Here is a 23958-nt window from a genome sequence, read left to right as displayed (position 1 = left end):
CATTAGTCTACGTTCACAGTTGGGACATGGCATACAAAGGCCGACTGATAGTCCAAGACAATCAAAACGTTAAAGGAGTAAAGGATTTATTTATATATACAAAACTGTTTACAGCAAGACTTCTGAATTAACATGACCGACATGGGGATATTGGTGTCCTGGTTCACACCATCACCTGTTCTCACCATGAGGCCAAGTCAACAGAGAAGGGAGAAAAAAACCTAAAGAGCACCTTGAGTCTTGTTGGGAAGCAGGTGGAGGAAGGGGGATTGAAGAAGGGTAAGGCACAAGACACAGCATCACCAACTTATCTTCGACAGTCATTAATTACCAACTCATGGACTACAACCCCCCCCCCCCCCACACACACACACACCTCTTTTTATAGAGTTCAATTCTATAAAAAGCATAGGCTCATTATAATTTATTTGTAAGTAAGGCTAAGCAGGTCAGGCAAAACTGGTGGATTTCATATGCCTGATGATCTCCAGTTTGTCAAAAGTAACCCTGCAGACCCTGTATCCCCCCATGACCTGCTATACAGTCCACAATTTTAAGGAATTTACATGAATGCAAAAACTACAACTCCATATTCTACGTAATTATAGTGTACTTGCAGATATTCAATATAATATATTGAACACATTTGTATCATTTCAAAATATAACCAACAACACTATCAAACCTGTGTCTACGATCCTAGTTCTCTGGGATTAAAAGGCCACAACTTGTAAATATAACTGATCTCTTCCATTCTTCTCTAATCTAAATTTCCTTCAGAGGGCTGTTTTCTGAATAATTACATCTTAATTACTAGTCAGTCACATGACAGATAAATCTGAGGGGAAGAAAGCAAGGACAAATCTGCCAACCAGAACAGCTTGAAAAAACATCAACATGTATCAGAAAATAATTGTGTTTTTGTTTTGTTTTTTGTTTTGTTTTTCCATGAAGACATGATACAGTTCTGGTGAAGAGTACCAACAGATGATTTGCAGAAAATTATAATGACAGAATGTAAATAATGATCCATTCTAGAGCACATTCCACTACACAGCTGTGTAAAACTGAGAGAATTTGTTCAAGCACATACTAGGACATTGAACAGTTGTGAATGATAGTGATGTTCCAATGCCACAGATACAGCAGTGTGAACTGTGTCTCTCCCCTTCAAGGCCAGTGGATTGGCCAAAATATACAGACGACCTTGTAAAAAAAAAAAAATCAGGCATGTTGTGTAGGAATCAAGGCCTTTTCAGCCCTTTCTGTGCTTATGCAAAGTTAGATAACAGCTACATTAGCCACTGCTCCAACTTCCGATACATGGCTAGTTGATTGTTATCAAGAGATAAAAAATATCTTGGATCCATCTCACTTGAATAAATGTGGGCTTGTGCATTTGGCAATCTCCTGTCTGGTTTATGTCATCCATACATATATTTGGGTAAAGGCCAACAGTGATGCTAAATATCTGGTTATGTGGGCTTTTAAAGCAGCCGTCAAAGCAACTGGCTACCTTTGTAAATCAATACTGAATTCCATTCAAGGAGCAAACTGCATTTGCAGTCTATTGTTGCTGGAAAGGTCATGATTGGTAAGGTCATGGCTGGTGATGTTGTGTCTTCTGTCTTCTTCAAATGAGCTTACTGCTGTCCTGGTTAGACCCTTTTACATCACTGCACACTTCTTCTCCTCAGAAGGACCGTTCCCATCTGCTTTCTCCATCTCCAGAATGATCCTCTTGAACACCTCTACAGCAGTCTGCATTGCAGTGGGTCAGATAGAATGGGTCAAATTCATCTTTACAAACTTTAAAATGCAAAGAATGTTTTAAGAGCAGCTTTGAGTACTTTCAATACCTCATTCTCCTTGGCAGATGACTCCATGAATGCAGCTCCCCATGAGTCGGCCAGCTTTTTACCTTCCTCTGGCTTTATCATTCTGAAAAAATGCAGCACTCATTAAGTGGAATTCAAATCATACAACTCTCTCACATTATATATGTAATACATTCATAATACACAAATGATACTCACAAGCCCCAAAAACAACAAGGCAGAAAACATCAGTCAGCAGCAAGAAAGCATGCTATAGGTATAAAACAAATTCATTCAAAGTGGTAGGAGCGTTATCATTTACCTTTCCATATGAAGATCTTTTTTGTTTCCAACCAGTACAGTTGGCACTCTTAAAAATAAATAATAATAAAAAAATAAAAAAAGATTAAAATGTCCTAATTTTGAAACAACTAATAGTATTCACAACTATGAGAACCTCAGACATACTCGTCAAACTTTCTAACAATTGAAGGTTTACTTACTGTATTTTTCCAACCATATCTAGCAGCTTGTCATGAAGAACCTGAACAACTTCAAAACTAAAAATAAAACAAAAAGATAACTAATAAGTACATGACTTCTCAAATATTTTGGTAAATAGAAAATAATTTGTCCCTTTATGTTTATTCGTTTCTCACCTTTTCATGGAGGTTACAGAATAGACCAGGACATAACCATGAATATCCATTGAATGGGACTGAGGAAAAATTGAGTACTCATCCTGTACAAAAATAGCAGATAACATGTTATTGTTGGTTACCCAACAATTATAGTTAGGCTTGCCACACTGATACGACCCAGCCTACATCACCAAGACAAATCCATTCAGACTAGCATTTATAGCACATGGTCCTCATGAGAAACTCATAGAATTGTAATATGAATTTATTATAATATACATACACATTCATTGTACACTTAGGTGTTTCCTTTTACTATTAAGTCTGTAGCTCATATGTTTGAAAAAACTACCATTAGCATAAACTGGTGGTCCCTATTCAAGTACTTTCTCAAAATTGAGGAGTTTAACATTAAGCTTAACCCGACCTGTCCGGCTGTATCCACCAGTTGAAGGTTGAAGTCTTGACCATTCACAGACACCATTTTGTTGAACGCTATAAGAAAATGAACAACATATCTACAAATTCACAATATATCTGGGCACATAAGGTTTGTTAGATCTGCATTTGCTGTGAGTGACACAACTCATGTCGTGAGTCATGCATCAGAGACAATAAATAAAAGGATACTCACTGTTTTCGATGGTGGGATCATAGGAATCTACGAACTGTCCTTCCACAAATTGAATTGTAAGCGAAGATTTCCCTGAAGGAAGAATGCCGGGTAATAAAACAGATCAGTACGAAATGAAATCGCTGTTCACATTACATATATCTATTTCTCTGATTTATCTAGTCAACGCAACAATATAACTAGCCAGAGCTAGCTGTATGCCTTGGCTAGCACTAGCTACTCTAAATAACCAATCTGACGTAAATGGATTAGAATACGAGATAATTGGTTATTATAACAAAGATTGGGCTGCATATTGATTACACTTTTTTAGATTAAAATGGGAAAGGCGCCAAGTTGATGGACTACCTAAATTAGCTAACTGTCACAATTGTAAACAAAGAACGCTAGCTAGTTAGCTTGCACGCTAACTAGCTAGCATAGATAGCGGTGTCACTCACCTACAGACCTGTACCCTATCACAGCGATCTTCCTGTATTTTGGTTGAGGCATTATGGTATGAAAAAACTTGGATTAATGTTTGTATAATTGTTAAACTAGCTAGTTTTAATATCGAAACGAAAACTTTATCGCCTCATATGTATCCCGTCACGTGACAACAACAAACTTTTCAAGACCACTCGAGCGCACAACGCTGGGCCTCAAGTTGCAACTTCTAAACAGAATTGAAGCACGAAGGAAAAGTACTTCGGTTGATAATTATTATCAAACCTTTTTCGATATAAGTATCTATATCAATGTTTCGTTTTAAATGATAAAAGTAGCAGTATTTTTAACTTAAAACGGGAAAGAAAAAAGGCTTATTCACAGCAGTTGCGATGCGCGAGTCTCACTGTCGAAAACTAGACATTGAGCAAGCACACCGTCGTAAAACTATTTACGTCACATTCTTACACGAGGGAATGTGTCTTACTTTGTACTGTAGAGGTCACTCTCACCCGTATTTTTTTTTTTTTTTTTTTACCTACCCTTCATGCTGTCGGACCATAACAGGATGTTTTATTTTTTTCTTTCTTCCTAGCTATATAACTCTCTCTCTCTCATATATCTAATCTATCTAATATGTCTTTCTTCTCTCTCTCTCTATTTATCTATGTAGATACACATTGTGTGTGTGTAACAATAACATATTGTTTACTAATAGGTATAGGGGGCTAATAGGTATAATTATAGGGAAATAATATGTGATTGTTACACTCACACAGGGATATAGGTATAGCTCTGGTAGATATTGGACTATAGATCAACAGGTTTAAGATTAAACAAATGGAATAGGAAAAAGAGACATAAATATCGTTTTTTTTGTCACAGCAGTAAAAAAGATTCTAGCTTTGACACCCTTTATTCATTGTTTAAACTGAGTACATTAACATGTACTTATTGTGTAATACAAAAAAAAAGATCAGCTAGGCTACAGAGCAAGTACAATTGTTTACAGCTTAGGCATGTACAGTTTAAAATGACAACACATTCGATATTGGTATGTGAGGAGTTTCAGTTAATTAGAACATTCTCTGAAAGTCTGAACAGCCTAAATTAAAGAAGAATGTGCTTGTAAAAAAAATCAAGTGAATCATTTAACTACCTGTATGTGAAAAAATATATACTGTATATAAAATTAAAATACATAGGCACATAAACACATATACATACTGTACACACATACACCGATATGAACATAGTACATATTGTAAACTAATCACAGTTTCACTTGGTCATAAATCCAAGGCATTTATTTAGTCCACCTTGTTTACAGTAAAATTAGGTAGGTACGGTTTTGCAGTGCTAAAAATTAGCAAAGGAAAAAAAGAATAACGATTGAATGAATTGATGACAGAATTAAGTAAAATATATGGCTACTTATTTAGGTGCACCTGGTGACAAGGGAAATAGAATGGATAAGAAAGAGTGGAATTATAGAACATTTCTCACTCCAGCTCTGACCATTCATCCTTCAATACAATAGAGTCCTGTTTTTAGACATGCTTTAGTAAGCAGTAGCACACATATTGGCTAATTAAAAAGTCAATGAAACTTTGAGAGTCCATTTGCTAATAGGAGCCTGAGTGGGACAGTTGAGCGGGACACAGTCATTGGCAGTTTATGTAGACCTGGAGAGAAAGGACATTTTAAAAAGGGGGCAGGTTACACTGTATGTTTATGGGTGTATGTATGCACTTGTGTATACGTGTTTACATCTAACATAACATACCAAACGCTCGTATCAGTTCTCTCTGCACAGTCCAAGTCAGTGTGTTGATGAGACAGGCAGAGGTCAGCCCAGCAAACAGAATGTTGTATAGGAACACAATGTGGAAGTTCCCAAGCCAGTTGTACCGTCCAAAATCACCCAGCAGATCAAATCGGGTGATCCCTGATTAATTACACAACATGTAGTAAGATTGAATGGATTTCAGGTAGTGTACTTTTTATTTTTTACTTAGTGTTTTTACTTGGCACATAACTTCCAGCCCTAAAACCTGCCAGATGTTCTGTACGTCTGTACATGTACTGTATGCAACATAAAAGCATCTGCTAAATGAATAGAATGTATCTCTTACCCAGAGTCCTGGAGAATACAGGCAGAGCTGAGCTGAGCACTAGCAGAGACACACAGTTCCCAATGACCTGAGAACAGAGTAACAAGACTAAAATGAAAGATAATTGGTGAGGATGAGTTTGTGTATGCACATGGGTGAGTGTGTGGACACTTTCCAAGCCTGTCCAAGTGGGCTTTTGAGTACCTGTGTCAGAGAGGTATCCTGTTTCTGAGGACGTAGTTTGGCAAAAAGAGGTAAGCTGTAGAATCCGACCACAGAGGAGATCATCAGGTACCTGAGCCATGTGTAGTCAAGGTTAGCCTTTATGTTCTCGCAAATGACAATGCAACACAGTTAGAAAAAGCTGTAAAAGAGAAAAGCTGATGTGGTCGGCAGAAAAGGATACAGGATAAGTATGACTTGCATTGCTGCCCCCAATGAACCAAACATAGAGAACGAGGCAGCACCTAGAAGAGGGCCCTTTGGGAGGAGAGAATTACATTTAATATTTATTGTCAGAACACATTTACTTACAAAATATACACTCTTTATGCAAAGGCCTTTTGTAGAGAAAAATGGTTTTCATCATTTTTACCTTCATCCCACGAGGCATAGCTGTCTCATCAAACATCAGCTCAACAACATGGAAACACACAATGAGAACGGACACCACCTAGGAGACAACAACACATACACACAGTCAATGAGTAGTTACCATGAAACAAAAACAATTTTAGTCAATGTGTCTTTTTGTTATATTATCAATTTCTCACTGTTAGAGCCAGCAGCAGCAGCATGGCTAATGGATATCCAAGGTTACGCTGCCATGGTGAAGCTCTCCTTCGCATTTCTAAAAAGAAAGTAGAAATGTAGCATTAGCTTCCTGATGTCTTCTAATACTGTCCCACATTGATGTTATACTGTAAGAGGGACTTGTATGGGATAGTTTACCCAAAGCTATCCGGTTGGCATGAGTGGAGAGGTATTGATTCCTCAGGGCCTCCATATTCACATTCATCCAACAGGTAGTCCCATCTAGCCGAGTAAAGAGAGCAAATTTTAAATTTGATCATTTTCTATATTAAAGAATATCTATTCAGTTATGTATGAGAAATTATTTTTACTTGTAAGTTTTTTAGAGATGGAGGCCTCTTCGAACACAGCACAGCTCATGGTCTCGTCCACATCCTCCAACAGCTGCAAAAGGTCAGACATTCATAAGGTCAGCCAACAAGACAATACGTCACAATACATTCAAATAGCAATACACATGGCAAAGATAGCGCAGAAACTCACCCGTGGTTTGACGAGTAAGCTCCCTGTGATACTGAACATACGAGAAAGTCCTAGAGGTGTACATACTGTGGAACAAGAGAAATCCGAAACACAAAATTACACCTATTCTGGACCTAGGTGCAGTATTATAGGCACAGAAATACTGCGTTAATTCTTTGATCATCATTCAGAGCAGAGAGTAGAGGACTGTACGTACACAGGAGAAGCAGGACCCCAAACAAAGAAATACATGAGTAGAGGTAGGGCAGGTAGTACTCCCACAGATCTGAGACAACAGAAAGGCATGGTTCAGCTGACAGAATAATGAATGAATACACTGGTTACAAAAAAACAGGGTTTGAAGGGAAACTCTCACCATAGAGACCTTTTCTGGCCATGTTGTTGTCATGCAGAAGGGCAGATGCCACCCACACCATACCTAGCACCAGCAGGGTGAGGAGCAGGAGGACGACTGCAGTCTCATAAACACGAGCCATCACACCCTGCAGAGCAAACAAAAATGATTATCCTTATGAAACATGCATGGCGCTTATATACAGTATCTGTACTGTGCAGATTGTTATATGAGAGAGGAACGGGTACCTTCTTTGAGCCTGCAAAGCCCTCAGATTCTGTGAAAAAGTATGTAAAGGGCAGGAGGATGACTAGAGAGAGGTTGAAAAAGAGGAATACTACGTTCCACAGTCCTGTAATAAGACACAACACAGATAAGGAAAGAATAGCATGGACCTTGTAGAAGGCACAGTTTTCAATTCCAGGATTTCAACATTAGTAACAGCAACAAAACCAACAGATATAATTTCCTGGAGAAGTATCAACTAAGATAGGAGGCCTCAGTCAAGTCCCTCTCTACATACACTGAAGTAGTCCAAGGATAGTTTATTTTGTTTCCTTTTACATTTTATTCACTTTCTAGTCGGGCTTTAAAGTGACTAAATTCTGGTCATCTGTGAGAGTGGACAATGCATGGGGAAGGCTCTTTCCCTGAATTTCCCTCTCTGTTATTCAACTGAGATTGAAAAGTGCGGTATGACAAGTATGTGTATGACAACCTGTTGAGAGGATTAGCCATCACCCTAACTCTATGCATTTTTCTGTCTTCAAATGTGTGCAACTATCTGTCAACATGTGTTTCAGTGTGTGTATACCATGTATAAGGGATCCGTTGAGCCACTGCATGTAGTAGCTTTGTGGAAAGGAGAGAAGGACCTCATTGGACAAAATAGAGAGAGGCAGCAAGAGGACAGCACACATCGAAACAGAGAGAGAGAAGGTACAGAGCCACAAACTGGGGGAAAGAGAAAGATAAAAAGTTATTGGTTTCTTGACAGTCTGTGCCAAGGATGGGTATAAAGTAAATGGACTGCATTTACATAGTGCTTTTCTACCTTAGCAGGACTCAAAGCACTTAAAAAATTGTTGCCTCTCATTCACCCATTCAAACCGACAGCAGCAGAGCTGCCATACAACTTGGGGTTCAATGTCTCAATTGCTCATTGTCTTAAATATATTTTACTTACGCAATTCTGTTGACTGTGGCATCTTCACTGTCATCTGCAAAATGAAAAGCCATTAGAATGTCTGAAGTGACCCTACAAGATGACCTTACCCCTGATTTCCTAAAGAGAGAGACAAGTAACTGGCAATACTGGCTTTTTCCCTTGGGGAATGCTAAATGCTTATTTGAAAATGTTGATATACATGGACCACTGGGATCTATGTATTAATGTTATTTAAATCCTTTTGACAAAATAGTCCAATATGCTGTTTCATCTGTTGATTCGAAAATATGTTACATCAGACTTTAAGAGAGATTTCTAATGAAATAAGCAACTTATATCTAGCTTGCTGAACCTTTATCCCCGACAGACATTCTGCCCCTCTAGCTGTTTAATGGGTGTGTGTGTGTGGGGGGGGACCCTACATTCCTATCTTCTTTGTGTGTTTAAGTGTATGTATATGCATTTGTGTGTGTTTATCTGTGTCGGTGTGTGATGTGCTGGGGATTGTTATGAACATTGTACGTCGCAGAGAGGGTATTATTATCCCTAGGGAACATTCCTTGCACCCCTCTCCCTGTCTAACAGAGATGAGGGCCGTGGCTGGATCGGGCAGAAGAGGGGAGATGGTTGCATAACAGTGTCTGAATTTTATTAGGACCAGTGTGTGTCCAGGGTGGCAGTACAACACAGCTCAATGGACGATATGATGTAAAACAATATGCCATTCTCAAATAGATATGAATGAAATGCTGAAATATATCCAGCACTGCAAGGTTACATTGCAAACATATGTTAATGCATTTACACATGTAATTCAACACTTAAAAGACCTGGAACTAAACGAGGATCTGGTTTATAGAAATACTATGCAACAGTGGATCCATCCAAGCAGTTAATCCGTGGACTTCAGAGTAGCAGAACTTTATTAGACCCTCCATTTCTCAGTGACTCAGCTGGTTGACCCCTGACACATACAATACGTACCAATCGGAAACTCAGAGTTTTTCTTGTAGTGAGTGATGACCAGGTAGGACACAATATAAAGACAAACGAAAAACAGGACACATATCTGTGGAGACAGAGACCGAAAGAAGAAATAAACAGACATCCATTATTTTAGACAGAGAAGACCAGTTATTGTGTCCCACCATCATGTCACATCATGGACTGTGATATGACCCCCTTCCCAGCAGGAAAGAAAGTGAGAAGCCAGGTTTCCACAGACTTTCCCATCTTTCCTTTCAGACTTTTCAAAAGTATGATATGTGAGACTCTACCTCCATACTTATTGACTTGACTTTACAGATGAATTAGTGAGGAATCGCAGGATAGCTAGCTTGTTTTTCGTCCCTTCTTTAGATAACCAATTATTGAGTCTACTGAGAAACACACACACACACACTTGCTGACATAATATCTTGTCTATACATAAATGATATGTAATATCCTCTCTTAGCACATGTGAATTAGGTGACAAGCTGGACTGAGAAAAAGGCACAATTTCCATCACATTAACAGAATATTTACAAGCAGGCATAACATAGTCCCGGTTAATCAAGGCAGAGGCACCTGAGGCCTAAACACAACAGACTTTACTGTTACCTGGTGTGTGTTTGTCTTCACTTTAACTGGTTACCAAGTGACATCATTCATTCTTTGTTTAGGATGGGTGGTATGTACTGAAGTGAAGAAAAATAGAAAGCAAACCGGGACAAGTTCAATCTGGCTGGAGGATTATCTCAAACACGTATTGATGTTTGTAACAACCTAACTGTGAACCATCACAGATTTTATTCTGAACATAGTGTTCGACTGATTTTACTTTTTCTCTGCATTTTTTAAATATTGTCTTTTCAACAGAACTAACATGTAGTAAAACAATTCTTGAATAACACAAATTTGGATTAATTAATGTATTTTAGGTTTCAAAATTTAGAGTTATAAAATAGCCTGATGTGGTTACAGTCTGTGGTTACAGGGTCAAAACTGTAGACAGTGATATGATGACAATGTGGCAGAGCACACTAAATCCACTGTAGGTCTGTGTGGGTTTCTTGTGTGTGAACGGGATTGATTGGAAGGAGATTACCAGATTAGACAATGTTTTAATGATAGAGGGAAGAGGGTTTGGATTACAAAGAAATCACCAAAGAAAGAAAGACAAATAGGACAGCCACCAAACACTTATTCACAGGCCACTATTTGGAATCACAGTATATGAACAGGCATGTGTAGAAGCAGAAACCTGCATACTAGTCAGTCAAGTAGCCGCAAACAGATTAACAGATTACAGATGGACATAGTCATATTATGACCCCTTGAAAATATAACAGATATAAATATATCAGAATAGTTCTATTATGAACACAATTCTACATTCTGGAAATGTTCCATAACAAATAACTATTCATGCTTTGGTAGGGAAACAAATAAGTGTTCATTATTACTTTTGGACCATCCTCTGTGTTTCATGGTTTTTCTTATCCAACAGTTTCTCAGGATGGATGCACTTCAGAAAATGCCGCCCCCCTCTTCATGTCCCCCTAGGCGGCTGCCTATTTTGCCTATAGTAAGGACCGGCCCTGTGTTCAGTGATCAATTGAGTATACTCTTTTTGGGCCTTTAAATGCCACAGTTTAACTACAGACTATATGTAGCAATCTGTGTCAGAGGCCATGAGTTGTCATCATATAAACTAACACAAGATGTTATGATGACATACTTGACTACTGAGTGGTGTAAAGTATGCCTGACCCACTGTCTGCCTACCTAGACTAGTGAGAAGGAGAGGGAATAGACAGAATGTGATACCTTACAAGCAACAGCCTGCAGTGATGCAATCCCCAGGAAGGACAGATCAAATGAAGAGGATAGTGTTGCTGCTTGGTCATAACAGCTTCAGACACCAAGACGCATATGAGACCGAATGAACAGCTGTACATATGCGTCTATTTGAGGTTTATAATGCCTCTGCCATTCTCATACGTTGCACAGTTAATTTCTTGAGAAGTGTTTGAATTAATACCTTTGCCATCTTGACAGTCCTTCTAAACCTAATACAGAAAACAATACCATGATGTCAGAAGACCAGCAACAAAGTTGCTGGGTGGGCAGCTAGGCCATACATGTCAAGTCAAATGTATTTATAAAGCACATTTGAAAACCACTTATGTCAACCAAAGTGCTGTACAGTCAAGTGTGTAAGAGATCTGCAGGCGTAATACAGCTGTATTGTGGCTGTGTAAGTGAATAGTAAAAACTGACTTCCCACTTGCAAGATACTAGGAATAAGACTATAATCATCTCAAACCCACACTTTGGACACAACCCTGTGTTATTTCAATCTTGCAGGATAATGCATGGAGACATTCAGCAAGTCTCAAAGTAGATGAACAGCAGTCATGGTGTTGGAGTACCACATTTACATTTCGTCATTTAGCAGATGCACTTATCAAGAGTGACTTACCGTAAGTACAGGGACATTCCCCCCGAGGCAAGTAGGGTGAAGTGCTTTGCCCAAGGACACAAAGTCCTTTGTCTCGGCCGGGATCTGAATCGGCAACCTTCTGATTAATAGCCGTTCCCTAACCACTCAGCCATCTGACCCCCAGCACTGAAACCCCCAGTACTGAAACCCCCAATACTGAAACAGACCAGTCTGCGCCAGGACAAAGCCAACCCCAATATAAACAGACTACATTCAGGGTACTGACTGAAAATCTTGGGAGTTAGAAAAGAGAGATTTAAATCCAAAAGCCATAAAGCTATTTCATGAATGAGAGTGTGAACACTGCTAGTGTCCCAAAGTCTGGCCATCACAGAGATTTACAACTAATGCCTAACCAGTGAGGATCTTCAAAGATCAAAACGATCATCGTCAAAGCATTTTATTTGACCATGGATCCCTAAAAAAAATTAATGGACTGAATTTCCATTATTCCATACATCCTTAGCAATAGCACATTCCTATCAGCCAACAGAATCTACATGTAGAACATTATAGAACAGTTTGTACTGACTTTTATTGTTATTTGGAGCAAACTTTGTCTAGGGGCACCTTCACCTGCTCCATTCCAGTGAGCCAGTGTGTTCCCAATTTTAGGAGGCTAGAGCTCTGACGCACAAGACCCTTCTATGCTTTCACTCCATTGGTCTGTCCTGTTCACTGTCTTTTTCACTCTATTTGGTTTTCTTGCTTCTTTTCTGCTCATCTTTAAAGAGCCCAAGATGTAAAACCGTATTTGTCCCATTATGCCTGATGTCCCAAATTACTTGACTTCACCCAACATACTGGAGTGATATTTCACAATCAATAAGAAGCTCAATAAGAAGTAGCCTAACTCTGGACAGCGATATGTCCAGTAAACGTTCAGAATAAATGCACAATGAGTGAAGTCTGAACTAATGCAATTAAGGCTCACAATACTGTAAGAGTGGCAGCAAAGTACATAGGCTACAAACATAAGCGGCCCTCACGTTTCTATGAATCGTCATAAGCAGATTTCTGTACGAAACCCACAAAAAAAAAACATGGTAATGGACAAAACTGTAGCAAGGATTACAGCTGGCAAGCCACAAGACAAGGGCAGACCCATTAAGCAATGTCACGGCTTCCATTCAAACATGATCTAGGCATCGTCCCCAGACATTCCCTTGAATAATTGACAAATACCTATCCTCCTGACAACTAAGCAACCAACAGGCTCCATATAAATGACCCATAACAAAAATTACAACAGAATATACAATCATCAACTTACTATGGTCTCTCTGATTCGGTCGTGGAAAATCTGTTCCCGAACGGACACTTCGTCTGGTGCTTCCATCCTCTGACAACCATATCGCTAAATTTGGACCAAACTCTTTGATTATGCTACAGTCAAAATAAACTATTGCAGGTCGCCCTTCAGGCACTGCTGCTTTGGTTAGCGCAATCTGTATTGTCGTCGTTGCTTATGTTGTTCAATGACTGAGTCGTGCGCGGAGCAATGCAGTCCTAGAGGTAACTGTAGGGAACTGTTCAATAGCAAACCAACCGACTACTGCGCCGCCGCTTGTTATGGGGTGGTGGGCGTGAAAGAGGGTCAAGAACACTTGGGTAGGATTTTACTAGAAGGAGTTGTGATTTAATTAAATATTGAAGTATCCCAAAGTACTGCAAATATTATACCAGTTTTATATTAGGCTACTGAAAATGTCATTAAAAACTCGAGATGGCAGAGTATGGCCTTACTATCAACGTGTATCACCTGACAACTATTAAAAAATGTAATTCTCTACCTATCAAGCCGCTCATTGGACATCCTGTGCAGTGTGGGACGCTATGCACTACAAGCTGATGTAGGTATGGAGAAACACACTAGGTGATGCATTCATTTAACAACTTTGTAGCCACCAGTGAATGCAAATATTTTGCACGTGACATTCTGGCTTTCTCTATGAAGCTGTTGAATGATATCGACACAGTTGGCATTCTGCAGGTCACAGATTAGGCCTACTGCCATTCTCCCACCGAATTCAGTCCCCTGGATTTATTTTCAAACTTCATAGGTTCTACCTACAGTTTGTGGAAATAATATTGTGGAAGACCAATTAAACTTAACCCTTCACTCTCTCTGGAATCTAAATTGGCCATTTTTTCAGCCCCTTTAGTTGAACACGTTAAACGAGTCTGTGACGAATTTAATTGATTAGAAATAGAATGATTAGTAGAACAAGATCATTGACAAAGCATGGACTCCTGGGAACGAGCAAACAGACTCCACTGACACACTGTGTATCTAACTGTATGCAGAAGAACACTAGTCTCTAACGTTGTCAAAAGGAATTTCACTCCAAACAGAAACCCATAACATGTGCTACGCACACACGCGCTCTCTCTCTCTCTCTCTCTCTCTCTCTCTCTCTCTCTCTCTCTCTCTCTCTCTCTCTCTCTCTCTCTCTCTCTCTCTCTCACACACACACGAACACGCACTCAGGCACACATGCACTTTCATGTAACAGTGACATCTACTGGCATAAAACAGTTCAGCCTCAGGTGTAGGATTTGTGACTGCTTTTAAACTATATTATCGCTCACGTAGGCCTACTGTTTTTTTGTTTTGTTTTGTTTACTCCAACAGAATAAACTTTCATAAATGTCAGATAAAAAAATTATTGCGTAAATCATAGGCTATGTTAAGTTGCCAAAGTTATGTTTGACAGCGCCACTGCTGTGCTCACCTAGATGAACGGAACTCCCTACAACAGTGTGACAGTACGTCTAAAAATCTCTTTAGCACGCGTAGGCCTACTGGGAGCTGGGAAAATAGTTTTAATTTGAAGAAGATGCCACAGCACAGTGACTGTTGGTGTTGTATGCAACAAGTTGTTCACTTTAGTGATGTACTGCCCTTATCGACAGGCCTCACAGCCATTATACTTCTGAAAACTCGATATTCTCGATTCTCTGTTATGGGAGATTGGCGTTGTATTTAGCGGGTCTGTATCCCGGTATTTCGCGGACCGGAAATTGTTTAGAATTCGAGGTGAACGCTGCCGGGAGATGCTGTCGTCGCAAGAGAAAACAAGCGAAGAACCAGAAACATAAAATCATAGAGACGAGGCCTATCATTAAAGGTAAGGAAATCTGAAAGAAGTCATGTCATTATGAGATATATTAACTAAGTTACGACTCAGTTAGAGTGTTTGTAATGTTAAGTTTATGTCTGGCGATGCCATCTGACAGAGAGGCTAGCCGAATGATTAGCTGTCTAGCCTTAGCGCATTTTCTGGGCGGTGGGTGCCATAGCAACCACTGTAAGAAACATTATTCCCGTTGCAGGCTAGCCACTACTAGCTACATAATGTACATGCTAGCTATATAGCTAATCAGAAGGTACCATTAGACAGTCATAATAAAATATCAGTTTACTTCCTTATAGTTCGACAGTCAAAGCAGTGTTTACTCATCATATTGTGTTGATATTGTCAGTTGCCATGTTAAATTACTATCTAACTTGCTAACCACTTCGTTAGCTTTCCAGCTAGCCAACAGCACCAGAGTTAGCATGCGCGTAAGCTGCTAAACACAACACCAACATACCCAGCTAGCTAGCTAGCTGACCCAGGCTGTTGCTGCTATGAATATATTTTACAGGTGCATGCTCCACTGGTGTATCATAATTAACCTGTGTTTTGTAGCTACCCATGTAACGCTAATCAAAGACAATTTCAAGGGTAACCCAGCACGTTTGAACTATTTATCGGTGTTTTATAGCTAGGTTGTATAATTGACTCCCTAATTAACATTGAGAAAATTGTTGGGAAGAAAGTATGTAAAACGCGCAGTTTGGCAAGTGTAACTTTTTCACCTTGTTTTTAGCATTACGATCAGGTCCAACATAATAATTAATAAACTACTTGTTTTCAAATGGTCAACTAAACTACGATCAATAAATTGGGAAAGGGAGGGTTTAGCTCAGTTGGTAGAGCACTTGACTGTAGAGTTCACAGTTCACACCGCCTCCACGCGCACACACACACACTCACACATGAACTGTACTTTGGATACAGCGTCTACTAAATTAATTCCTTATATTGTACTTCACGTTTCCTTTGCATACAGGTTGTGTGAGCATGGATGCTGACGACTGCAATGGCCGATCCTACATGTCAGGTAACACGACAGTGATGAATGATGGAAAGAACAGTCTGCTGTATTGTTGTGTACGTGTAACAACAAGGGCAGTGAGAACATGTGTAGATTGTGTACTGTGTATGCTTTGGACTGCAGGCAGTGGAGATTCTTCAATGGAGAGGGAGTTCTCAGGGGCCCTTGGAGGTCCAACAGTAAGCACCCCAAACAGCCAGCACACTTCCCCTGCCCGCTCTCTTAGTGGTGAGTGCTGAATTGTCAATATCAATACCTGTCAAAATGTATCTATATAGATGTTTTGTGTTGTACTTTCATCAAGCCAGAGATGTGTAATTCAGCTCTCATTTTGCCTGGATATTCTCCCCATCTCTAGCTAACTCCATCAAGGTAGAGCTTTACAGTGATGAGGAGGGGGGTCGTGGTGCTGGTCTAGTGGACGAGAGGGGAGATCGGGCAGAGGAGGGAGCTTCTGACCAGGGAGGAGAAACAGGAGGAGGCGGAGGAGGCTACAGGGATCATGCCAGTCCAGAGCTAATGCCAGCAGGTGCCATCAGGCTGCCTAACGGGAAGCTCAAGTGTGACATCTGTGGAATGATCTGCATCGGCCCCAATGTCCTCATGGTGCATAAGCGCAGCCACACAGGTGACTGACTAATTTATCATTTGTATGTAGAACCAGTGAGGTTTCAAAGTTTGCCCTGAAGAGGATAGGCCTAGATTATATAGATTAGCAATGTTACTTGTAACTTGTATACATTATTCTTAAATCAATGTTGGTTAATGTTTAGAGTCATTCATAGTGTTATGAGTGAGCTAACATGGAAAGTGAAATTTCATACTGGTGTGAATGACTAGGTTTAGATATAAACAGTGATTAATTGGGTGTGATTCTTTTTCAGGTGAGAGACCATTCCAGTGTAATCAGTGTGGTGCCTCCTTCACTCAGAAGGGCAACCTGCTCCGCCACATTAAGCTTCACTCTGGGGAGAAGCCCTTTAAATGCCCCTTTTGCACCTATGCCTGTCGCAGAAGAGATGCTCTAACTGGCCACCTCCGCACCCACTCGGGTGAGAGGGATTCACGCGCACACATTTCACATGATTTATTCATTCATTGACACAGTCGTTTTTCCCAGCCCCCTGAGTGCCTTATAAAAATGTGTGCTCCCTGTTTCTCTGTCCCCAGTGTCCTCCCCCACTGTGGGTAAGCCCTACAAGTGTAGTTACTGTGGTCGCAGCTACAAGCAGCAGAGCACCCTGGAGGAGCACCGTGAACGCTGTCACAGCTACCTCCAGAGCCTGGAGACTACGCAGCCACCCAATGCTCACAATCAAGGTATTGTATTTCACATAGAGGAATACATGCCAACTACACAGACATTACCTGTGTTAATATGCAAATGTAACATATCCCTGTGTATGTGGTGCCCACTGCAGGAGAGGAGTTAAGGGACCTAGATTTTATGCCCGACTCTTTGATGCAGCCATCCTCAGACAAGATGGCGTTCATTGACCGGTTGGCCAACAGCATCACCAAGCGCAAGAGATCCACACCACAGAAATTTGTAGGTGAGCACCATACTAGGATTTGGAAAGGGAGCAAGAAAGCAGGACGGATCATTTACGACAGAGTATGTACAGTAGGTGCAGACTATATTGTACTGCTGTCAGCTGGTTCCTACTCTTGTTCCATCCAGTCTGCCTAAATTGGAATGTCTTGACGATAGCAACATTTGACTTATGTCATGAGTATAAGTGTGCCCTCCTCTGTATCATGCTCCACAGGACAGAAGCACACACGTCTCACACTAGCAGACACACCTTACGAGCAGAGCGCTGCTTTTGACAAAGATGGGGAGACGCACCATGGGGGTCTGGAGCAGCCACATTTCACCGGCCTAGGAGGAGCATTCCTGGGAGTGCCAGGGGGAGGAGGAGGAGGGGGGTCAGACACATTGCGACCCCTGCGGCTGTCGGAGCTCCGGCCAGTCTGTAGCTCAGCTCACACCCCCATGGCCCCTCTAGGTCCCAGGCTGGACTGCACAGGGGCTGGGGCAGGGCTTGGATCTACAGGTGTTGGGGGCAGGGAGGCGGCTGAGGGCCACGAAGACCTGCCCCCAGGCCGCAGTCACGCCCCCTCGCCTAGCAATGGTTGCCAGGACTCAACGGACACAGAGAGCATGCCGGATGAGGTGTACAGCAGCACAGCGCCGGCCCTGCCCCTCCACAACAACAACAACCATCACAACCTCCACCACCTCCACTCCAACCACCACCCTCCGCCTCCTCCTCTGTTGCACCACAGGGGCAGGGACAAACACAGCCCCAGCCATGCCAAAGACAAGGATGTGGAAAGGGAAGAGGGGGGCCACCCACCTGCCCCTGCTCCTCCTGCCCTCCCCCCAGCCCCAGGATCACCCATGGCACCTTCCTCCACCTCCAGGGAAGCATTCCGGGTGGTGGATGGGGAGGGACGAGCTGTGCGCTCCTTCCGCTGTGAACACTGTCGGGTGCTTTTCCTGGACCACGTCATGTTCACCATCCACATGGGCTGCCATGGCTTCCGCCAGCCCTTCGAGTGTAATATCTGCGGCCACCGTAGCCAGGACCGCTACGAGTTCTCCTCACACATTGTACGCGGTGAGCACCTTCTGGGCTGAGGACCGAGGAGGGCTCCTGGAACGGCTACTTTACCTAGGGCTGTTTTTACTCAGACAAGGACCTGGTTGGGTTTGGTCTGCACTGTACAATCATGAAAGTTAAATTTATGATATAGAAATATGAAACTGCTTTTTAAAGTGAATTTTACATGGGCTTTGTCACTGTTATTATGGAAACTTTGACCCCCAAATAGGATAGTTATTCAATAATTGCGTCATTCTGGAAAGGAGGCTCACCACTTTGCACTTTTCGCTCTGGATAATTCTTAAAAGAAAAGATAAGACCTTTCGAATTGATTTTATTAGTCAGTAGATGAAGAGTCAATGCACTTTTTTATCCTCAGAAGTGCCTTGCTCTGGTGTGGTCTACCTTCTCTCTCTTATCCAGGGTCAAACCTGGTGCACAAAACAGTGATACTCCTCAAATGTGATTTATATCTGTGACTTTTAGAATTTATTTTCTTATGCACTTTAAACTAACTAATGCAAAAAAACAAGAGTGTGCACTTTGATAAGCTTGTGGCTTGTAATGCAGTTAAGATAAATCTGTAGTCTTATTCAGCAAGCTACTTTTCTGGATTTCTTTGGTTTAACTAATACCCATTTGAAAAGCACTGGTTCACAGATCTTGTAAATTCCCAAACACACATTGAGCCCCTAATGAGCACTGTTGTGTAGATTATGCAAATTAGATTGTTTATTTCAATGATAGTTGTGGTGCAGACCAGACTAGGAGACCAGGTCTAAGTCAAATGATTAGAAGGATTTGAGTAATTTGTCTCAAATGAGGAGTGCACTTTTCAAGTTTGTTTGTTTGTTTGTGTGTGTGTGTGTGTGTGGTCTTTTGGACGTCAAGTAAGTTAAATGAGTGTGAGTTGAAGGGTTTTAGGAGTGTGAATGTGAGATGGGATGGGGTACTGTATGTTTTTTGTTTCCTCTGATTGCTTTTGTTGCACTGATACCTGCCGAGATATGATGATTATATTAAACTATTTTATAGAAAAACTAATTTATGACCTGCATATTTCTCTGTGCAGTTTGTAAAATACTCATTCCTCAAAAGAAGAGTTCCACTGCCACTATGTTGGAGTAATGTGAGACACAAGGGGGAATACAATTTTTCCATTCATGATTTCCCTCTGCTTTGCTTGATGAGATAAACCAAAATTATACCCTGTTATTTACGAGTGAGATCTGAAACCATTTTAGGTGTTTTTCATTGTATTGTGCCTTTCATGACACTGACTTCCCTTAAGGGGGGCATGCAGCACTAAGAGCCAGCACATCTTTAGGGTTCAGTAGTTTTATCGCTGGTCATTTTGAAGATATAGAATTTATAATAGATTGTCCCAGACCACGGTACATAGGACCCATGGTATTCCTGATGCCCAATATTATCCCTAGGTTTGATTTATAAAATTTGAAAGAACATTTGAATTTAATATAAACTTTGAAAAACAGGTTGGAAAAGAAGCACTTTTAGGCATATATCAAAGAGTTTTAGGTGCATACGATCGCCACCTGCTGCTATGATGTGTATGAGTGAAGTGGTTATGTGGCCACAGTCCTTGGTGGTTGACAAGTTATGTACTTACAAAATTGACTTGGAATGTTTTAGATTTTTTTTCTTTTTCAATTCTCTGTATTTGTTTCCCAGTTACAGCACTGACATTCACAAAAATCTTATTTCAATGATCTACCATCATGGTAAACAGTATTTTCTACAGCACCACTATGATCAAATGAACTAAGGAATATTTTCATGTAAATAGAATCATAAGAGACAGTAGGTCAAGAAGGTCTGCTTTAGACTTGGTTTGTCCTTCTGCCTGGTCATATAACAAATGAAGTTGGTTGGTTGTCTGAGTTAGGCTATAAAGCTACAACAGATAAGCCAAGTTTATGGAGCATTTCTCAAGATTTCCAAATGTGATGACAAAATGTTTTACCTCAAATGACAATTGCCTCTTTTTTGGTGGGTGTGGGGAATATTGAACATGTGATGTTTCTTTTTGTTTCCTAAGGTCCTGAAGTGCAGTAATGTATCCTAACTAAATAAGATTTTTTTATTAGGTAATTTTGCCACCAGCAAATTACATTTTGTGGAAATGGGCTGCAAAACTAATTTTGTCCTCAATATCATAGTATTGACCACAAAACAATCACATTTATGTTCTCCATCACAATATCAAGGCATAGTTGCACTCAATTGGTTGCATTAACCTCAATATCTGTAATGCTGTTCTTAACATTATGCCTTATCAATGGACACATAATGACTGTTCAGCAATGGGGAGCATGGACAGGTCAAAATGAATGGGGAAATAGGGAAAAAAAAACATTGAATCACCAATTGAACAATTGCGTCATCGTGTTTGTTAAATCCAGCAACACATTGTGATTGTAAAATATTACCCTTACCATAATGTATAATTTACTTGGCATTTGCATGACAATGTGATGGTTGTAATAGAAGCTTGTGATGTCCCCCAACTCATGTGCATATACATCAAGAGCTCTTTACATCTGAGGAAAATGATGCTTTATAAAAAATAAGCAGATAAATGGGACCCCGGGTACAATCCTGTCTTGTTGGTGTAGTTTGTATGTGTTGTAAATTTTTACTATTGTGCCTTTTGCCTAAGGTTTTCCTCCCAACTTGTTTGGATCCTAAATCTTGGTGTGCTCTAAACTGAAATTACATCATGTATAGTTTGTCTTGTTCCTTAATGTACTACACATGGAAAAGCATTCAATTATTTTGACTGGTTCTAATCATTCTACTCTAAGCAGTTTGTAAAATGTCACTACACAGACATTACTTGAATTCACACAGCTGACCAAATATCACAGGGACACTAAATTTAATTCAGACAACTATGCCCAACCATGTTCATCTGCATAAATTCTTTCATCTGTATCTTTCTGAAAGCCAAATGGCATGCACAGTGATGCACATACTGGTATCTGCCAAAGAATTAAGACACGTTTATGATGGAATCTTTCAATGGAAATGCGGGTCCTTATCTGTTAATAGATTTTTCCTGTCCCTGCACATGCCTTTACAACCATCTGGCCCATATGAGTTTTCTGAGACTATTGTAGGGGAAAGGGAACTTAGAATTTGCAAGAATCGGACAACTGGCTTAGAATTTGACAAATTAGTTCTTCATTGTACATTATTCTTCAGCAAGTTCTCTTTTAGCCAAACATTTCTAAAATAGAGGGTGGGCAGGCTGAATTGGGTTTGTGCTACACTGGACCGCAGTTCAGTTGCGGTCCAAGTGGTTCCAGTTAAAAGTAGCTTCTCCCCCAAATAAACAGCTTGTTCTTTTCAACGTCCATCCAAGCTTCAAAAAAAATATTTTGTTACTTGCGTGGCTTTTTCTACTACCTTTAAATGTTCATTTTCTCTTCAAAGTTTCTCTATTGCACTGTGTTGTGTTCCCTTTGACTTGACTATCTGCTTTGTTACCCTAACTTTTATCCCCCTACCCCTCTGAATGGTACTGATTCGCTTTAACTACTGCAGAGCCTTTTTACATGTATCATAATGTAATTACGTATTTGTGTAATCAAGATTAAACTACTGTAAGTTTTGTACTGTATTGAAGGAGAGTCTATTCCAAATAAAAACTACTGGACTGGCTGTGCAGCCTGTGATGCCACTGAATGAAAAGCCACTTTAGTAAAGATGTTATTTATTTGATTTTTTTCTCCCTCCCCCCACACAGGGTCACAACCTCTTCGAGACATCTGCCTCACATGGGTTTTGGAGGAGCTCTGGGTGGACCACCCTGTAAAGAAAAAAAGTCAGATGTAGCACTTGGACCGAATTTAATACTTTAAATGGCTTTGCGCATAATGTCTATGAGCATATCAATTTAATGTATAAACCGGTACTTTGGATCAGTTCTCCAATAGAATAGTGCTTTAGAATACTCACACTTGGCCTGAACCTGGGGGGTGGAGTGCGGTCCTTCCTGGCTTCACAAGAGCGGTTTCTCACCACCTTGCTATGAATGGCACAGCTCACGCAGTAGTGCAGCTTCACATACAACTTGGGCAAGACGTAGGCTTCAGGAGGACAGAAGAAACAGGCCAAAATATCAACATGTGCATAGCTTCTCCAAGCTGGACATCATTTACGAAGCATAAAACTTCCATGAAATGGAACATTTTCATCAAGCGTACACATCTCAATTTCTTACAATTACACAAGTAATGAACAGAACACATTTTTTGTAGATGTCATCCACAAAAAAGCAGTCAAGAGGCATTAATCGCATGCAAGTTACTCCTGTGCAAGTTTACTTACAGTCAAACACGCTCGCCTCAGAGATATCCCGGACAGCTGCAGCTTCAACAATGTTTCTGATGACAAACTTCTTGATGGCCTTGTCTTTTGGTACACACCGGGCACAGTTGGTGCAGCGGATAGGCTGCACATGCCCACGCCCTTTCTTGGCACGTCCGTTATTCCTTCTCTTCTTAGTCTAATTAAATAATTTGAACAATGACATCACCAACAATTTCCAGATATTAAAATGTATTACAAACTTGGTTATGTGTATTGTGGCGCTAAATCATTGCAACTAGAGACAGCATGGGACATTCAAATACTTAAATAGTTGTATATTTTAGCAAATGTTCTGCAATTTCAGTAATTGAACGTCCTGACATTTACAATCATCGCGTACTGTAGCCAGAAATGCGTCCGAAGTGGAAGCTTCCGCTGTGAATTAGGCTAATGATTAAAGTACGAAAACGATATTAAATCCAAACATGTTTTTTTATTTTATCAATTTACATCGTTACAGTTTGTCGAGGAGCTTTGACTGGCCTTAATGTTGACGTTTAAACAAATTATTAACGCAATTGAGCAAACATGGCTAACATTAGGCTCATTGCAACAAAGCTACGCTAGCTAGCTTATTAGCAAGTTAGCTTGCGTACACGTTGCCCTCCGTCAGTGTAGATTTTACCCAAAAAATACCGAATTGTCCAGCTATCTACGTTCCCCATAGTCATGAATTTAAAGTATTACTAAGTTATGGGACATGGTTTCTCCTACAACGTCTCTTTAAAGAATAATTTCGTTTTAGGAGCCACGAGTGTCTCTGCCATGCACTCACCATGTTGGACAGGAGGTTGGAAAGAGGACCGGAAAAGGTAGTGCAGGCAGAACTATAATCAATGGTGAACGCTCTACGTTCAAAATGGTCTTAAAAAA

At 40.5% G+C, this 23958-nt stretch overlaps 4 protein-coding genes across 5 annotated transcripts; 1 reads left to right on the top strand and 3 right to left on the bottom strand.

Annotated features, from left to right (window-relative positions):
• Positions 1–69: 69 nt before the first annotated feature.
• On the bottom strand, positions 70–3958 carry rhebl1 (Ras homolog, mTORC1 binding like 1). 2 transcript variants are annotated; one of them, XM_047026437.1, is made up of 8 exons: positions 3533–3958; positions 3093–3164; positions 2886–2953; positions 2477–2559; positions 2321–2377; positions 2140–2187; positions 1860–1941; positions 70–1761 (listed from the first exon to the last, which is right to left on the bottom strand). In XM_047026437.1, the coding sequence occupies exons 1-8, from the start codon at positions 3582–3584 to the stop codon at positions 1669–1671; spliced, it is 555 nt and encodes a 184-aa protein (XP_046882393.1). In that variant the 5' UTR covers positions 3585–3958; the 3' UTR covers positions 70–1668. The 2 variants fall into 2 exon arrangements, with proteins under 2 accessions (XP_046882393.1, XP_046882394.1); XM_047026438.1 differs by lacking the exon at positions 2140–2187 and having other exon boundaries at positions 3533–3952.
• Positions 3637–13448, bottom strand: LOC124471821 (limb region 1 homolog-like protein). Its single transcript, XM_047026434.1, has 17 exons — positions 13191–13448; positions 9415–9499; positions 8449–8482; positions 8077–8216; positions 7511–7614; positions 7284–7410; positions 7125–7193; positions 6929–6993; positions 6757–6829; positions 6584–6667; positions 6406–6482; positions 6228–6305; positions 6039–6112; positions 5837–5927; positions 5654–5720; positions 5305–5466; positions 3637–5203 (listed from the first exon to the last, which is right to left on the bottom strand). Exons 1-17 carry the CDS (start codon positions 13254–13256, stop codon positions 5118–5120), a joined length of 1482 nt encoding a protein of 493 aa, XP_046882390.1. The 5' UTR covers positions 13257–13448; the 3' UTR covers positions 3637–5117.
• Positions 13449–14897: 1449 nt separating this feature from the next.
• Positions 14898–21737, top strand: LOC124470869 (zinc finger protein Eos-like). The gene is made up of 8 exons (XM_047025044.1): positions 14898–15048; positions 16037–16087; positions 16205–16309; positions 16440–16709; positions 16966–17133; positions 17252–17401; positions 17503–17634; positions 17851–21737. The coding sequence occupies exons 2-8, from the start codon at positions 16048–16050 to the stop codon at positions 18723–18725; spliced, it is 1740 nt and encodes a 579-aa protein (XP_046881000.1). The 5' UTR covers positions 14898–15048; positions 16037–16047; the 3' UTR covers positions 18726–21737.
• A 672-nt stretch (positions 21738–22409) lies between these two features.
• Positions 22410–23945, bottom strand: LOC124470872 (40S ribosomal protein S26). The gene is made up of 4 exons (XM_047025048.1): positions 23861–23945; positions 23044–23221; positions 22672–22802; positions 22410–22522 (listed from the first exon to the last, which is right to left on the bottom strand). Exons 1-4 carry the CDS (start codon positions 23861–23863, stop codon positions 22487–22489), a joined length of 348 nt encoding a protein of 115 aa, XP_046881004.1. The 5' UTR covers positions 23864–23945; the 3' UTR covers positions 22410–22486.
• Between the last annotated feature and the right edge of the window lie 13 nt (positions 23946–23958).

The sequence above is a fragment of the Hypomesus transpacificus genome, chromosome 9 (assembly GCF_021917145.1).
Source record: "Hypomesus transpacificus isolate Combined female chromosome 9, fHypTra1, whole genome shotgun sequence".
Classification (NCBI taxonomy): Eukaryota; Metazoa; Chordata; class Actinopteri; order Osmeriformes; family Osmeridae; genus Hypomesus; species Hypomesus transpacificus.
The sequence above is the reverse complement of the archived record's forward strand: the minus strand, read 5'-3'. Positions and strand labels throughout refer to the sequence as shown.